The following is an 18,925-nucleotide window of genomic DNA, read 5'->3' on the forward strand; positions in this document are numbered from 1 at the left end:
ACAAATGCTTGCAATTAAAGATAGCATGGCGCTCCCCACCTCCAAGAAGAAGCGAACCATGTCTGCAACGTGAGGCACAATGATGGATACCTCACTCTCCATTAGCTCATTAAATACCTCCATTGCTTCACTAGCCTGGCTCTGAGTGAACAAAACAGTCATGTTAAATATAGTTGAATCATTAATTAAAATACAACAGGTTTTCATATGAATGTTTACCTCGTCTGCTTTAATAAGGTGTTTCAGAGCGACAATCAGACTTGGGATGATGGAGCGCATCTGGTTCTAAAAGGTGGAAAATTGTGATTATAATTTATCAGAGGAGGTAAACACAACAACCATACAAAACAAAGCACTTTACACACTTTACAGGGAGATTGACTCAAGGAGCTGTAACCTTATATCTGCCATTATAAATGTTCCATCTCAAATCAAACAGTATTCCCTTAAAGCCAGAATTTAACATGCACATGATTGACTCCAGAAGCTGTAACCATAAATACATTTATAAATGTTCCATATTAAATCAAACAGTATTCCCTTAAAACCTGAATTATACATGCACATTATGGCACATGGTATTATGGCACAACGCATATTTAATGCCATTTTTATTTTTTGATTCATTAATTACACAAATACACCTGGCCTTTTGTGAAAATGTTTTTTTTTTTTTTAATATGTGTATTTTAAGGGTCTTTTAAGAGTGGAATAGTGGTTAGAACATCTACCTCACAGTCAAAGGCTCATGTGGCTCTTAAGTTTAGAGTTTGCATGTTTTACACACACTTGTGACTAATTTGGCTCCTCCTATACACCGTCTCAAAAAAAAACGGCAGATTGCCAAAAGTCATCTGAGAGAGATTCCACATCACCTGTGACCCTAAAGAAGACAAGCAGTCATGAAAATGAATGGATCTTTTATTTTATCAACATCCTCATGTTATTGGTCAGTCATCTGTTATTCACCAGCAGATGGGACACCCATCATCATCACCTTGATGCTTTAATTATGGTTTGTCGCCACCTGGCATTGTTGAAACATGCTCTGTACTGATGAGGTGGTAAAGATCTGAGGTTGTTAAAAAAAAAAAAAATGACAGCAATTTTGCATCCTATTTGGGGACAAAGGTCCCAGAGTTTGGAGGGAAAATGGAGAAAAGCAAAATAGAAGGTGCATGAAGTCCAGTTTTATATGTTCCATATCTCTGATGACTTAGGGATCCATGTAAGCTGCTGGTGTTGGTCCAAGTCAAACATAGCCATAGCCTTCTACCAGACATTTTAGAGAACTTCGTGCTTATTTCAGCACAACAGCTTAATGTAAATCCAGACTTCATCTTCAAGGACTTGGCGCCAGCTCATACTGTTCTAAAAGTGAAAAGTCTTGGTTTCAACAACCATGGGATTACCATGTTTGATTGGCCTGAATTCATATAGCGCCTCTCAAGGCACCACCAAAAACAAAATACAGAAAGGGGGTTGAACTCTGCGTGTGCTGAAGGTATATGTAGATGAATGAATGATCATGCATGATCACTTTAATGTAGCTTTGCTACAATTAGCAAATAAAACTGAATACTAAGATAGATTAGTGTTAAGTAATAAAATGCAGTATTAAGTATCAGTGTTAGATTAAATTTAGTAATTACAACCTCTGACTGAATAGAATACAATAAAATGCATTTAGTGTAACTGTATAGCTAGTATACAACGAAATTGGGTCAGCTGCTCAAATTGGTGCATATTAAATATGAACAATAAATAGAATTTTATATAATAAATCTCACAGTTTCACTGAATACATTTTTTAATTTTTTTTATGTTCTTGTTTGTTGTTATACAATGTTAACAGATCTAGGGAAATCGTCTAGAGTCTGTTTGCCTGGCTGTTTTGAGCCATGTAGCACAGCCCAGAGGGAAACAGCTTGAAAGCTTGATGATGAGGATGAGTTGTGTCAATATTGTGTCAATATGTGACAATATTCCTTGTTCTGCTCGATTGGCAAGAGGTAGCAACGATGTCCAAGGAGGGCAGAGAACCAGTCTAAGGAAATTAAGCTGCATAATCTATCGCTGAATGTCCAGTAATGCGTTTTGCAGCTTCTATGGCAACTTTAAGTAAAACACTAGGTTTTTACATGTTGGGTGGATTTCGCCTTGAATTTGAATTTTTGACTTGACTTTTCCATTAATTCAACAGACATCCTGTTTTTGTCCTCCCTGGAAAGTGATGGTTCTGGAGATCCAAGGAGATGAGGCTTAAAGCAATTCCAAGTTGGGAACCACTGACTATCATAGATAGGAGGGGGTGTGCCACCAAAAAAAAAAAAAAACAAAAAAAAAAACGATTTTAACCAAAATCGCGATTCTCATTTACTATGATTTAAATAGATATAAAAGGTCATTAAATCGATATTTAAATAAAACAGAAATCAATACACTTCCTGGTGGCTTCCGTCCTAAGCACCGTGTCATGACGTCACCACGCAGCCCGTCCCGCCTGTATGCATAATATTGTTTGTTTAAATTGTTAAGGTCATATTTAAAAGCTAAAGTGACGTATAATGTTAGTTTAAGGTAATTGCTGTCGAATTCTCAGCTACTTTCAGTTTCTCTTTTACCCCCACTGTGAATGTGTGCTATCAAAAACATGGCTGGTTTGAGTTACATTCTTTACTTTTAGTTTCACTCTGCTGATATTGATGCAAAGATGTGCATTCAAAGCTACAAACTACAATGAGGCCGTCTTGGGTCATCACTTCAGAGTTTAGCATGCTGTCTAGCGCGGACTACGCTTATACTCGTCTCAGTAAGGACAGTATAGTTTCACTTTGGTGTTTAGGAATAAACTACTGAAATAAATGAGCTAACCAAGACAAAATATTCATACAAAAAATTAAGTCAGGAATCACTAGAAAACAATGTATGCAAACTCCAAATTAATTCACAAACACATATTACTCACTCACATGCAAATAAAGGTACTGTCTCTACTGTACTAAATAATACGTTACATTTATGACTGATCGTGCTCCCGACGTTTTCCCGTTACTTTTACCTGTACTACCAATTTAGCTGCTAACTTGAAAAAGTTCCTATTTATATCTCGTTTATCATAAATGTACTGATAATATCAATAGTTTTCATTTGGGCAACAGTTTAAAAATATAATATTATTAATATATTGATACAATAGTATTATTTTGGAATATGAAATGACTATCTTGTTCTATTTTTTTCTTCCATCTTATTTTATATTATAAAAGCTAGACAAGTTTAAAATTAGCTCAAAAATAGCAGTTGTCAAAATGCTATTTATGTGCAAAAAGGCATGCTTACAAATCAAAACTAAACTTAAAAAAAACACTTCCTTCGCTATTGTCTCGCAAAAAATGACCCACATACGATGATTCTTTGCACTTATATAGATTGAAGTAATTGAATCGAATTGTTTTTAATTGAAAATAGTTGAGAATCAAAAATCAATTGTGAACCAAATCAGAGACCTCAAAATGGGAACTGAATCGAATTGTGAGACAGCCAACGATTCCCACCCCCTATTCAAATCTGAACTCAATTGCACGCCAAAAAAAGAAAAGACAACTATATCAGTCTCACCATATGTTGAGTGCCAGTGTATGCTGTCATGGCTGTAAGGCTGAGGATGCAATAGTATAAGGCTGTTGGGTTGTTGTGGTCCTGTAACACAACGCTAAAAAGCTGCAGCAGCTGGCAGTAGTGAGGCTGGAAAGGCTCCGGGTTGGACTCAATCACTTTGTTCAGAAGCAGCAGTCCAATCTGCAAGAGGAAGTAGCACCACTTATACTGGTCTTGGAAAAGAAAAAAAAAAGTTATTGAACGTTTTAGGCATCTGTTGTCCCTTTCAGTGCTGAACCTGTCTATCATGTGGGTTGGTGCTCTTGGTGGATTGATTTAAGAGCTCCAAAAGGGCAGGCCAGCTGTCAGGGGTTTCATGCTTGACCATCATGGCGCACAACTGGGACAGTGAGTGTTGCACTTGGTGTCTGCAAAGCAAAATAACAATGAGTGAAGTTTCAACTGTAGTCGCGACTTCTACTCAGTCCCGCTTTATATTTCGTACTGTATAATGCATACAGTGTCTACCATACATTTGACATTTTATTACTGCCAGATAAACAATAAATTATTTCAAACTTCAAAGATGAACAAAAATTAAGTTTAATGGTAACGGTCTTAAGAAAGAACACAACAGTACACACTCTACCACTCTGTTTCCTCTACACTGCACTACTTTAGTAGTGTTGGCCCGTTATAATATACTATCTTCGGGCTGTGTCACTTGATATACAGTGGGGCAACAAAGTATTTAGTCAGCCACCAATTGTGCAAGTTCTCCCACTTAAAGCAATGGGAGAGGTCTGTAATTTTCATCATAGGTACATTTCAACTATTAGACAAAATGAGAAAAAAAAATCCACAGGATAACATTGTTTGATTTTTAATGAATTAATTGGTAAATTCCTCAGTAAAATAAATATTTGGTCACCATCGGTAAAATAAGTATTTGGTCACCTACAAACAAACAAGATTTCTGGCTCTCATAGACCTGTAACAATTTCTTTAAGAAGCTCCTCTGCCCTTCACTTAACATGTATTAATGGCAACTGTTTGAACTCATCAGTATAAAAGACACCTGTCCATAACCTCAAACAGTCACGTTCCAAACTCCACTATGGCCAACACCAAAGAGCTATCAAAGGACATTAGAAACAAAACTGTAGACCTGCACCAGGCTGGGATGACAATCTGCAATAGATAGCAGCTTGGGGTGAATAAATCAACAGTGGGAGCAACTCTAAGAAAATAGTAGACCTACAAGACCACCCATAATCTCCCTCAATCTGGGGCTCCAAGCAAGCTCTCACCCCATGGGGTCAAAATGATAACAAGAACGGTGAGCAAAAATCCCAGAACAACATGGGGGGACCTAGTGAAAGACCTGCAGAGCTGGGACCATAAGAACAAAGTAAGTTTTTCAGCATGACAACGATCCCAAACACACCGCTTGGGCAATGGAATGGCTTCATAAGAAGCATTTCAAGGTCCTGCAGTGGTCTAGCCAGTCTTCAGATCTCAACCTCATACAAAATCTTTGGGGGGTGTTGAAGATCTGTGTTGCCCAGCGACAGCCCTAAAACATCACTGCACAATGGGCAGTGTTACATCTGAGCTGTAAGCAGCGCTTGATTGCGCACTGCTCGCACGTTCTCAGCGCACAAGACAAGTTATGCTGTGCATAAAACAAAATGCAATATAAACATATTAAGTAATATCCAATATTAGACCTCATCTGATTAATTACCGATAGACCAATATTATTGTTTTCTATACCATTTTTTGCATTGTGACAGCGAGTGACAAGTGTCCAGCCAATCATACGATAAGTTTCACTTCTACTATTCATGCAATTAAACACACTGACAGAAACGTTCCCTGCATATACTCCTCGTGCAGGTTAGCTAGCTAACAACACTGCGGAGTTAAGAGACACAAATGCTAACCTACAGTAAACGAACGAGCAGCGACACATCCTCTCACCCAGCGAAAGTAAAAAAGAAATGCGCTTCTTTTAAAATGAAATGGCTGTCGGAGTACAGTATATCCAAATAGAAGAACAGCAGTGAAAGTGGGTGACATTTTTTTCCCTTTTTCTCAACTTGAGGCTCGCTCATTGCCATGGTGACAAGTGCATTATACATCACGCTGTCAGTTCTAAAACACTTATGGCTAAAATATAAAAATAACAAACTTGTTGAAAATGAACTCACATGTTGCTCGTCTTTGTTAAAAAAAAAGTGGGGGGTGTAGCCCTAATTTCAGAATCTGGTCTTAAACTGAGCACGAGCACTAATCACACCTTCAAGACATTTGAGGCTATCGTTATGCAATCAAGCTCCTCACCACCATTCTATGTGGCAGTTATTTACTGTACTCCCGGTCCACATTCTGGATTCTTAAGATGAATTCCCTTAACTTATGGCTGAGTTAATAACTTATGCGGATAATATATTAATTATGGGTGACTTCAATATTCAAATGAACTCCCCGTTGTAGACCACTTACTGTAGCATTTCAATAATCACAATAATCGATGCATTTGATTTTACATAAATAATAGAAGCAGCGACACACCAAAATGGCAATATGTTAGATTTAGTGTTAACCCGTGGCCTAACTGCCTCAAATGTCACAACTTTGCCGTATACTAACGCTATGTCTGATCATGATCTTATAACATTCGAAGTCCTGGCTTAGTGTGTTTTTATTGACCACAACCAATGTTCCCTCTAATTTTGAATGTGCCTGAGCATTCACACAAATTTCCTCAGCAGGCATTGGACCAAGGTGAGCAACTTCAGACATGCACACAGTGTGTCGCCGTGTGCTTATCTGATGTCGCCCCTAAAGTAACCTATATCACATGACTCACATTCTGTCATTAATGTGCAAGGAAGGAGGGGGGGCTCTGAGCATAACCAGGAGCCTAGCTGCGGCCCTGGAATGATGATGCAAGGCGGCTTGGAACTCTAAGAAATGAAGGGTACTGCATGACCTGATGATGTCCAACAACTTGTAAACATATTTAAAGACCAGTACTGTGCTTCTGAGCACATAGCCTGTCATTTATGAGGGCATAGCTGAGGTGAAAAGCGTCGTCCAGGACCAATACGGGAGAACGATGCATCTATGGTTGCCATGTTTGTAGGAGCCAAGTCACAGCATTTGGAATTATTATTGGTTTTGATCCCAAAATCTCAAAGTTAATTTAAATTTCAGTTTTTGTAATTTGTTGATTGGTTGTTTTGGCTCACTGCCCAGTGGACATTTATGTTACTGCCCCTTTAAGTCTGGGAGAGAAGTCCATGATACTGGCCCTTTAACAGCCTTGGGGTTTGCATCACAGGGGCAATTGAGATTGATTGCAGATTAGAGTGCACGGATTCTTCACCGTAAAGTTTGCATTTTTTTACTTTGGCGTGTTGAACGGATGTGTCGCTGCTCGTTCGTTTCGCGAGGAAAAGGGGCTAGCGTTTGACGTCTCTTAACTCCGCACTGTTGCTGGCTAGCTAACCAGCACTGGGTGTATATGCAGGGAACGTTTCTGTCCTCACGTTTGATTGGATGAATCGTATAAGTAAAACATTCATAGGCTGGAAACTTCTCACTCGCTGTCACAATGCAAAATGGTACAGAAAACAATAATATTGGTCTTATTAACCAGATAAGATGAGGTCTAATATTAAATATTATTTAATACGTCTATATTGCATTGTGTTTTATGCGCAGCATAGACATTCCAGTGCGCTGAGATCGTGCGAGCAGTGCGCAAATGCTCATGTTCAGTCAATAAGCTCACAAACAATTTTAATATGGTTCTTTTAAATTCCCTAAACTCTATAGCACCCTTAAGACTTATAACTTGTCCAAAGTGACACACTGCATGGTTTACAGATGAAACGCGCACGTTTAAATTGTGAAGTAGAAAACTTGAGCGTAAAATCAAACTTGAGGTTTTCCGTCATGCCAAGTGCGATAGCTTGCTGAAATATAAAGAGGCTCAAACAAATTTCTTTTCCAAAACTATTGGTCTTAATACATACAACTCTAAATACTGTATTTATTTGATATGGTAGAGAAGCTAACACAACAGCAGCAGAATAATCATAGCTCCCTCCATTCAGCACACAATTTCATGCAATTCTTTACTCAGCTAATAAGGGACGAAATAAAAAATGCAGCGCCACTTACCCTCTCGGGTTCTGTGATTGCTGATGCGAGTTTGGACAATCAGGTTCATGAAATTCTGGTAACCCTGTCCCAGTTTGATTTAGTATCCCTAGAGTGTCTTACACACCTGGTTAAAAGCAGCAAAGCTAACATCCTGCATGCTCGACCCACTTCCAGGCAAATTTGTGAGATACAGCCCTTGTAAAAGTGACAAATGATCTTCTCTTAGCCATGGATTCTAACATCTCATCAATATTATTATCGCTTGACATTAATGCCGCATTTGACACTATTGATCATCATATTCTTATAGAACGTCTTGAATCATGTGTTGGTATCTTAGGATCAGCAGTTTCTTGGTTCAGATTTTACATTTTGGAAAGGAAGCAGAGTGTCTCGTCGCAATGGGATCGCTCAGTCTTTCTCCGTTTCATGTAGTGTCTCGCAGGGGTCAGTACTTGTTCCTTTACTGTTTAACATCTACATGATCCCTAACCCTAACCCTCTTTTCACCTGTGAAGCCCTTTGAGACTTTGATGATTCAGGGTTATACAAATAAAATCTGATTGATTGATTGACGTCGAATGACAGAGAATGACCTGAAATGTTGTGATATACTATAAACAGGTAGGAACTGAATGTGTTGAAGTCACAAAAGTATAATTGTGTCAAACAATGGGGAAACTTGGAGTATATGTAATGATTTTTTCATTTTTGGAAATTGTGGATGTTCAGTGAATGGTAATCTGAATTTGCTGGAAGTATTGAGTTTTAATAAAAAAAAAAAAAAAAAGGTGTGAGGAAGGATAAATGTAAAATGTGTCCTAATTTACAATTTCATTGGATGAAAAATGAGGAATTTAGGAATTAATTAAATTAGGAAAATTGAAACTTTCAAGTTGCACAGAATTTCCCTGTCCAAGATGGCTGACACATAGGGAGCCTCAAAGCAATAAGGTGGGATGTATCTCACATTCCTGTCTAAGATTGTCACCAAACTGGGTGGCCTCAGGGATAGGTCTGCAGTTAACAAGTACAGTGGTTACGAACTTAATCCGTGCAGCGGCTAGGCTCGTAACTCGAACTGTCCGTGTGACGGGCAATCCAAACCTATGTTAATTAGTGAATGCGTGCAACGTGTGCAAAAACCTTAGGTAAAAACATCACGACGAAAAATTAGTAACATAATCTACTGCACAGTTAAATTAAATAAATATACAAAGGAAAAATTACATTTACCTTTGGGGCGACGTGACTTGAGCTGGTGGTGGGTGGAGGTGGAGGGGTGCAGAGGCGAACCCGCAGAATTTTCATTTTTTCTTAAACGAAAACTTTTCTTAAACGAGAACGTATCACCGGCAATTTCCTTCTCTTTAATCCATAATAGAAGCCTCTCCATTTTGTTGTTGACCAAGGTCCGTCCCCTGGCAAGGAAAGTCTTGCCCTTAGAAGTCTTGCTTGCTTTCATAGTTTCCTTGTTATTGAGAATTGCAGCGATCGTGGAGCGGTTACGCGCCAGCAAGGTTAACTATGGGTGCGCCTGCTTTGTATTTTTTTATTATCTCCTGCTTCGTTTCTATTGTCATCATCCTCTTAATTCTTCCTTTACCGCCACTTGCAATTTTAGAAGCCATGTCTAACAAATAAAGTTTGCAAAGTCTTCACAACACACCGACCAGCTAGTGCCATCAGGCTACATGAGGTCGTTCGGCCAATAGCATATCTGCCTTTCTATGATTGACGTGACGCCAGCCAATAGCATATCCGCATCTCCGTGACTGAGACCGTGACCTTAATTGACCAATAGCATATCGGCATCTCCGTGACTGAGACAGTGACTGTGACCTTAATTGACCAATAGCATATCGGCATCTCCGTGACTGATACTGTGACTGAGACCTTAATCGACCAATAGCATATCGGCATCTCCGTGACTGAGGCCGTGACTGTGTTGGCATTTCCGTGACATGCGAGAAAAGTTGTTTTTATTGATGCAGCAAAGCGAAAAAAATAGTGCGGACACACTGACCGGCATGTTGGATGGTTCATAAGACGAAAGGTTTGTGCATAAGAGGGGGACAAAAAAATGCCGCGGTCCATGTCGTAAGATGAAAAATATGTAAAACAGGGAGTTCGTAAACCAGGAGCCGACTGTATCTTGTTCTTTGGATATTGAGATATCCAATTTTTTTTTAACAATGAATATAAGTAACAAGTGTGTAATTGACAATTAAAATTTATTAAGCTATAGAGGTATATTATGATTCCTACTTACTGTATGGAACAAAATGTTTTCTTGTTACACACTACGTAATTGCCAAGTGGCTTTTAGAGGCTGCAAAACAGGACACACCATGATAAAAGGTTTTTTGGGCAAGGTCCCTACTCTTCGAGGTTGAGCATGGTCCAGGATTTATGCCGTCAAAACCAACCAGAAACCAATAGCTACAAATGTTTGAGATGGACTACCACTGATTTGTGGTGAGATGATCTAACTGACCAGACACAGAATGGCATTTGCACAAAAAGTGCATTTAAACACTGGCAGATGACTCATTGTCAAACCTGTAATCCAATGCATTTGCTGCCTTGTCTGGGTTTATTGCAAAAAAAAAAAAAAAAAACTCATCTGTGTATTCAGTTGGCACCTGGCTTGCATCTTTATTTCTTAGCAATTGTTGCTAGGTAAATTTCGGCAGAAAGGGACCCACTGAACACTGCAAGAATCTGGTGCCGCTCCTGTGCAGCGTGAGGATAGTCTTTAAGAATTTGTTTCCTGGCCCCATTTTTCATAGTCAGCTTCGTGGCCCCATGTTTCAGAGGAGTGGGGTGCTTCTCTTGCCCTCCCGTCCAATGTTGTCTTTTTTGGGGGTCACAACTACCACAATATGCTACAGAAAATTTTAAGCAAATATAAAGTATTCAAATAAAAATGTTCTGGGTGGACCAAAGGGCAATAACGCATTTTATACCTAATGTCCCTGTCCAAAATGGCTGCCGGACTAGGTGGGCACAACATCAACCAATGAGGGCAGGAGTGGATTATAACTCATCAATGTCACACCATGAACCAATCATGAGTCTTGTACGAGTGTCCGTGAGCTGATTGCATTGCCAGCCTTGTCGAAGCTATTGACTGTTGACTGCAGTACCTCCAGTAAGTGAATCTCACACACGAGTAAGAATGCGCGGCTGAAGGAGTACGGTGAGGACCAAAGAAAGTGTTGGGAAGATGCTACAAATGCTGTTGTGGTTTTCACTTTTCACGTAGGTTTTCAGTCCCCATTAACCTTGAAAAAAAAAAGGAATACTTTACATTGAAATCAGGAGCAATGCTTAGCAGCAGTGCTGATTAAATATATGAAGATGTTGAAATTCTAGGAGATAAATGAATAAAACCAAGGTTTTTTTTTTATGGTACACATCATAAGACCAAAGCAGACTTCCAGGCAAAAATGAGGGAGATCTTATTAACTCAAAATGAAAGAAAAAACAATTCCTTTAGCCAGTAGATGGCAGGACTGCATCAGTGAAAAGTTATTTTTCGGTTTTGACTCATTATAGCATTATGTTTATGTGCAGTTTGGGGAAGAAAAAAAGTCTCAATAGCACCTCCTAGGATATCTAATGAGCCAGCCCCTGTTAATGCTCAACAATTTATCCCAGGTCCAGTACCTCAATGTGGCCTGGGTTGCAGGGGACTTTAGCTGCTCGCAGCTCTTGTCATTATTTTTTTCGCACAATTAATCATACTTTGGGTATGTAAACATGCAAAAAATGGCACACTCGTCAAGCATGGCAAACAAATATATATATTTTGAAGCTGTCATGCACGATTCCCAAAAAAAAAAAGAAAAAAATCTTGCCACATTTGACCTAGGGCAACGGAAATTGGCAGGACGTGCAGCAGCATCCCAAGTGGCACAACAAAAGTCCACCGCATGAACAGGAAGTGAGATATGAATTGTTGAATGTCCAGAATTTTTTGGTCAATTTTTGCACACAGCATTCGTACTTTCGCCCCCACAAAAACTGTGGTCGAGCAGGCTTTATGAATGTTCGAAACTATATAATGTAATTTTTAAAGGGATGCCCTGACTTTGACACACAACTGTAGGTCCATAAATAAGGGTGATTTTTAACATATGAGGTTTAGTTGTCTGTCTTAAGTAACTTACTCTGTTTCCTGCATGAACGCCTGCAACACCACCGCCTTGAGGCTGTGTGAACAAAAGTGAAAGGGTTAGGGTGATGGGTTAGGGTTCAATGTCATTTACCGTGTTTTCCGGATGAAAAGGCGCACCGGAATATAAGCTGCAGAAGCAAAAATTTAACAAAAAAAAAAAAAAACATGTTTTGCCACGGATCAGTCACACTGGACTTTAAGCCGCAGGTGGTAATATGACACTTACATTTTCTTTATATATTTTTTAATTGTCCGCCAATTGCCACATCCTCTTTTTAACAGACTGGACATGCCTGCATATTTAGTCCCAACATTATATTAATAGAAAATGGATGGATGATATTACCAACAGAATACTGCAGACTTAAAACAGCAGTTCAAAATCAATACTTCAATAGCATTCTGTCTCCTGTTGTTTAATTGATCGATTATTTTAGTGAACACTGCACACACTGCAAATAATATATACAATCATAAATTTATAAATAATCATACAGTATATAATGTATACCGTGTATCAAATTTTCACGTCAAACTTTTATATGAGATCTTATTCAATTTAGACCTTTTTTAAAAAAGAAAAAAAATATATATTTAAAACTCTTTTTGCACACAGCAGTTGTTCTATAAACTGACTCCTTGAACACACATTTGCTTGACCAGTCGAAAAACCAGCAGATAATGATGAAAAAGTCGCGGCTTATAGTCCAAAAAAAAACGTAATCAGAATTTGAAAAGCCTTACCACCTGACCATTACAGATCGTCTTCAGTAAATCTAGTGCAAATACAAGGAAAAATGCATAAAATTGGGTCTCTACTTCATTAGTTTTCTAATGAAAATTTTTGGAATGAAATGAGATGGTTTTCTGCCATTTTGAAACCGCAATAACTGTAAAATAGCTGTAAAACAGTGTAGCTCAAGTATAAAAGAATGCTTATAACTGCTTAGCATGCAACAAAAATCACTGATGCGTAACGTTGCATGCTCTACTTCACAGGTGTCAAACTCAAGGCCCACCACGTCATTTTATGTGGCCTGCGAAAGCAAATCATGTAAGTTTCCATGACCCTTGCTAATCTCTGTTCCAAAACTTTAGCTTGTCGTGTATAATGAAAAATAAGGTTGAGATTTTTTTGGTTAGTTTTGTTACAGTCATGTAAACAATAAATGAACAAACTAGGCTGCTTTACTTCTGATTTGAAAACAACCCAGCCATCAATTTGTTGTGTACAGTAATAATACTATGAGACAATTTAAAATCTTGGTTTCCTCAACATATCGGCCCAATGAAGGTAGTTCTCGCTACAAAATGGCCCGTGACAAAAATGAGTTTGACACCTCTGCTCTACTTCGTGCATTTGCACACCCTGCCTTAAGTTCACCTATGACAACAAAAAAGGCCGATTTTTTTTTTTCCCTAAAAAGTGTCTTGAAGATGCGCCGTGGCTTGAACCACACTTAAATGTGGTGCAAAATTTACTGCTCATCTCCTCAGCTAGCAGACAAACGTGGTATTTGACACAGGATAGGGTTGCACGATTATGGCCAAAATAATAATCACGATTATTTTGGTCAATATTGAAATCATTAAGCACAATTATTCAATTATATCAAACGTCTATTTATTGCCCTTCTTTTAAACAGGCAGTATACAAACAAGGCTTCAGGGCTTGACACTTAGAAACACACTTAGACACTTAGAAGTGATTTATGGCCCCCTAATCATAAACATGTCATATTATACAATGGGTGATAAAACAACAAATAAATATTTCTTTGAAGTATAAAAACAAAGGGGTATTAAAGGTGTTAGGGTTACATTGAAGTATTGTAACAAAGGAGTAATAAGTGATTTTCTTTTAATGTTTAAAGATATGTTTGGACATGTCTTAATGAGGTGTGTGTGTGTGTGTGTGTGTGTGTGTGTGTGTGTGTGCATGCACAGTCAATACAGTGGGATTAAGACGCTATGTGTGCGCGTGTCCGTGTGCCTGTATGTGTGTGTCACTGTGCGTCTCGAGCCATGTATCCAGGACGGGAGGGAGGAGTGGATCAGGTCATTTGCATCCTGAAACTTCATTATATTTCGGATATTTATTCAACTTCAAATATTTCTTTAGACCTGGGATGTCAAACTCATTTTTTACCATGTACACATTGTATTTATAGTTTTGTCGAAGAGCAGTTATTACAGTGAAGCCCAATAAATTTGAAGTATGATCCTCACACATTTACACATTTTAAAATCAGCTTGCTAAAAACAGTCAAAAGGGGTATTGATTTACATTTACATTTACACATTTTAAAATCAGTCTGCTAAAAACAGTCAAAAGGGGTATTGATTTAAAAAAACAAACGAAGAGCAGTTATAACTGTGAAGTCCAATAAATTTGAAATATGATCCTCACACATTTACAGATTTTAAAATCAGCCTGCTCAAAACTGTTCAAAAGGGGTATTGATTTAAAACAACAACGTTGAAGACAACTTGAAATTTTTGCATTTTAAAGTCATAATTTTTCGGGGCAAATGTAATGATGCGGCGGGGCGAATCTGGCCCGCAGGCTTTGAGTCTGGCGCCTGTGCTTTAGACACTAATTTGTTGATCCAATCAGATTTACATACTGTATTTTCCGCACTATAAGGCACACCGGATTATTAGGCACACAGAGTTGGAACTGCAGTATGGCTGGGGTTGCAATGGGCATCCACTTGATAAATTGTGTTATGCATCCACGAGGTGGTGCTGCACTACACGGAATGTATTAAAAACAACCAGCAAAGTCATCAAACTTATTCATAGAATATAAACTTCTCACAAAGCTAGATAAAGATAAAACAGCTGAAATCTCCTTTGCTATGGCTCAGAATGGGGGGGGTTGCAATTCTATTGTATTAATAGAAAATCAGGAATGAAACTGTTTATCAATCGATTCGTTAAAAATATGGATAGCTGTTGATATAGCTGATTTAATCTGACCGTAGTGTGTGCTATTTTCTACCCTTAAAACACACCATCCTTAATTGGCCGTAAGGATAAATCTTTATTTTTCCGAATCCTCAGGGGTTTACGGGAGTAACAAATACAGGGTCAAAATGTAGATACAGTATTTATAAGATGATCATTCATACAACAAAACATAAGGACTCCATGTTGTCTTACAGTTGTTACCTCTGTTTTTAAAGAACTTGTAGGAAAAAGACCTTTACCTCATTTCCTATAGTTCTTTTGCTCACAAAGGTCAAGGATTTGAACTTTTAAGTCATTTTCAGGATCTCTGCAAAATTCACATGCTGTGTTACGATACAAAGACTTCTACAATATTTGTATCTTAGTACTGCACTATCACACCAATTACGCAGGTCAAACTAGACAATACTTAAATTGACTGATTCTTTACCACCCTGGGGCATTAACATCCCCCCCCAAAAAAAGAACTTCAGCATCCAAAGAATTATGCTGTACATTCAGAATTGTTGGTTAGGCTACTTGAACGAGTTGTCATTATCGGTGGTTAAAGAAAATGCATAATTTAAACTAACATCGCAATGTCTTTACAATTACCCTTACATGGTGAAGTGTTTTGATTCCACGGGTATTAAAATCATTTAGGATAAAGATCTTAAGAGTTTTCATACATACGAGCTGTCAAGAGACACTTCCTCTGTCCTCAATACACTTACACTTTTATATAACTAAAATTCCCAAAACTATAGGGAAACGAACACTACATATAACATTTAAAATGTGTGAATCCTGAAAAGTCCAATACAAACCGCATCTGAAGACGTTTTTGAACTAAAAGGGCATCAGACTAATAATTCAGACGGATCAGGGTACACGCCCGACCGCTTCCCCAAGACATCTCAGATAAGCTTTCAGCACAATCCGCAGCCGTAGTGTGCATTAGCGGTACATAAAATGAGTGAATGAAGGAAAATTTAAATTGAAACCAATTTAAATTGATAATGTGTAAACGTGTTTTACGTTAAAATTAAATGAACTGTACATAAACTATGTATGCATGAGATTTTTTTCTGAGAACCATAAACAACAAGGTTTTGCATCAGTAATATATTTTTTTGCATCATAATTTGCTATTTAGTCAACAATGATTTTGACTTGTGGTTTAAGGTTCCTGATGTCAAAGATTATTAACGTTTTTATTTAAATTCAATGACAAAATGTGTGTGTCAAACGATTTTTCAAATATATTACCGTATTTTCCGCACTATAAGGCGCACCTTAAAGCATTAATTTTTTTAAAAAAGCTGATGGTGCGCCTTATAATCCGGTGTGCCTTATATATGAATCAATATTGAAATTGGGATTCGTAGATGGGGAATGAACTGATAAAGTAAGCTTGTTAAATATTCTTCAATCGTTAGCGTTCATGACGTTTTGTTATCTTATTTTGAAATGTATACTTTTAATTTGTCAGGTCGTGTTGCATTTCCGTTTCTTGTTTTACGTTCTCCGTGTGTCATTCAACTCGTTACGGTGACGTAGTGCTACTGCTACTACTGCTACTACTACTACATACTACTGCGTATGTTTAGAAAGCGATGAGTATTTATTCTGTTTATGTGTTCGTTTGTGTAGATGTTGCACTTTATAGTGAGTAGTTGTTGTTAGTCATTGCTAACCCGCTAATGTCGGCAAAAATGCAGTAGGTTCATAGGTTAACATTCGGTAAGAGTTTATATGTTAGTTTACTGACTTTAAGTTTGTTGTTGATTTATTATTCAACAGATACTACATGATACACCATACAAGAGCCAAAATAAATGTTGAGTTCAACCCTAACCCTAACCGTGATGACTTGTGTACTCTCTCACCGGAGTCCTGGTGGTGGTCAATAAAGGCAAATTACCAGACCAGAGAACAAATTCTCAACAAAGCTTTACCTGTTTCTTTTATGAGTTTACAGTTGAACAAGGTTGGTCATATTGACATTGAATTATAATGCTATTGAGAGTTCAGAGTTATTATTGTTATTACTTTGAGTATTACTATATTGTGATTGCACTGTAGGAAAAGTTCCCTGATATAAATGTTGCACTATATGTTATACCTTGCTGTTAAAAGATGTCACGGAACTGTCACGGAATTACTAATAAAATAAAAAATAAGAGAGTTATTCATTCATTTTGGGAGTGAATGGAGTTGTCATAAAACTAGTTTGTAATCTATTAATGAAGTTTGACTGCTTCTACTGTTGCGCCTTACAATGCGGTGCACTTTATATATGGAAAAATTTCTAAAATGTCATTAATTGCGGGTGCGCCTAATAATCCAGTGTGCCTTATAGTGTGGAAAATACGATGATTCTTTTTTCCACAGCGGTCGGTGTTTTTTCAAGATTTTATCCAGAGCAGTATAAAGTTGTCATGAACAAGTAATATTAAGATTTTTTTAGACACTGTGAATGTCGATTATATGTCGATTATATATTTATAATATAAATAACTTAAATTCAGGAACAATAACTATTTGAAAATGTTTAAATCTATATTTTGCATATTTTAATAAAGTTGTTCTGCGGACCTCTCCTTCAAAACAAGCAAATCTTAATTTTTACAAGCAATACGCTTGTTCGAGCAATTCAAGGAAGTTGTCAAAAAAGTTGACCTGAATAGCCTAAAGTCACAGATTGTTTGAAAAATAAACACAAAAATACATAGTGCAACATAAATCAAGCATAGAATTGTTAAACATATTCGGCATTCAACTACTACTAACACATCTGACAACCAATTAATTTCTCATTAATCTGCACCACAAAATGCATTCAGGCCAAGCCGCGAGTAATAAAAAGCCATGTACGTATGATCAATGCCCGTTGAAATGCATAAGGGAGGGAAAAGCATTTTATTTTATTCAATTGTACATTTTACATAAACTGATCAATTAATTTGAAACCTACAGTTAAAAATATTATGAAGATGTTCAAGAAGGGCATTTTTTAAAAAATGAAGAGGGATTATAGAGCAAATGTTAGGCATGGGACGAGATGCAAATTCCACAAAACGAGATATCTCAAGGGATTGAGTCCACGAGAATGGGATTTTTGCATAATTAAAAAAAAAAAAAAGCTACTGCACAGGCTGCAATAAACTAAAGTTTTTCAGTATGCTGCTGCAATAACAAATAATCAAGCTGAATTTAACATTAAACAAAACAAACTTCTCTAAGCTAGCGAGTTCAGTGGTACACGTTAGGTTTGGTTGGTATGAATGTCTCTCTTCAGTTGGTAACTACCTTATTTCTCTGTTTTAGAGAAACCACACTCACACACTGCCTTTCACCAAGTTGACAGCATCCTAACCTTCAAGGAAATAGAAATTTGCAGACTTTTCACTCTTAAAACAGTGTGAGTAGCCACACAGACATACGGTCGCATGAGCTCATACCCAAGATATACACACAACAACATTAAACATCATTAAGACATGTCCGGATACAACTTAAAATATCAAAAAAACAAAACAAAACACTTTTTAATGCTCATTGTTACAATACTTTTTTGGCGAACTACTATGCTAATGCCTGCATACAGCCCAAGAGTGAAAGTCATCAAACCCGCACTGAAAGAAGTAAGGGTGTGACCACAGGAGGCAACCTCAGCCCGACAGGACTGCTTTGAGTCAACAGACTGGGAAGTTTTTAAGGAAGCAGCCACCTACAATGGCATCACAGATATTGAGGAGTACACAGACACAGTGACCTACTACATCACCAAATGCATGGACGACATGACCCACATCAAGAGGATCACCACACGGGCCAACCAGAAGCCATGACTAATAGAGACGTCCACAGGCTGTTGAGGGCCAGAGAAAAGGCATTCAAAGCTGGGGATAAATCAGCTCTGAGAACAGCGAGAGCCAACCTGTCCCATGGCATCAGGAAAGCCAAACAAGAATTCACAAATAAAATAACCTCCCACTTCAAGGACAGCAA

General features: G+C 37.8%; 1 protein-coding gene across 3 annotated transcripts in view; it reads right to left on the reverse strand.

The window, feature by feature from the left end:
• The window catches only part of ipo4 (importin 4), a 159,794-nt gene that overhangs the window by 93,474 nt on the left and 47,395 nt on the right, over nucleotides 1-18,925 (reverse strand). For 2 of the 3 annotated variants that reach the window (XM_088401879.1, XM_088401877.1), the window contains exons 4-8: nucleotides 11,952-11,993; nucleotides 3,899-4,028; nucleotides 3,622-3,801; nucleotides 220-285; nucleotides 40-141 (exon numbers count right to left, since the gene is read on the reverse strand). In XM_088401879.1, coding sequence (XP_088258005.1) covers nucleotides 40-141; nucleotides 220-285; nucleotides 3,622-3,801; nucleotides 3,899-4,028; nucleotides 11,952-11,993 — 520 coding nt within the window. The remainder of the gene's footprint in view (nucleotides 1-39; nucleotides 142-219; nucleotides 286-3,621; nucleotides 3,802-3,898; nucleotides 4,029-11,951; nucleotides 11,994-18,925) is intronic. The other variant, XM_088401878.1, reaches the window with a different exon arrangement.

Source organism: Hippichthys cyanospilos, chromosome 19 (genome assembly GCF_059441005.1).
Source record: "Hippichthys cyanospilos isolate Australia breed blue-spotted pipefish chromosome 19, RoL_Hcya_1.0, whole genome shotgun sequence".
Taxonomy (NCBI): domain Eukaryota; kingdom Metazoa; phylum Chordata; class Actinopteri; order Syngnathiformes; family Syngnathidae; genus Hippichthys; species Hippichthys cyanospilos.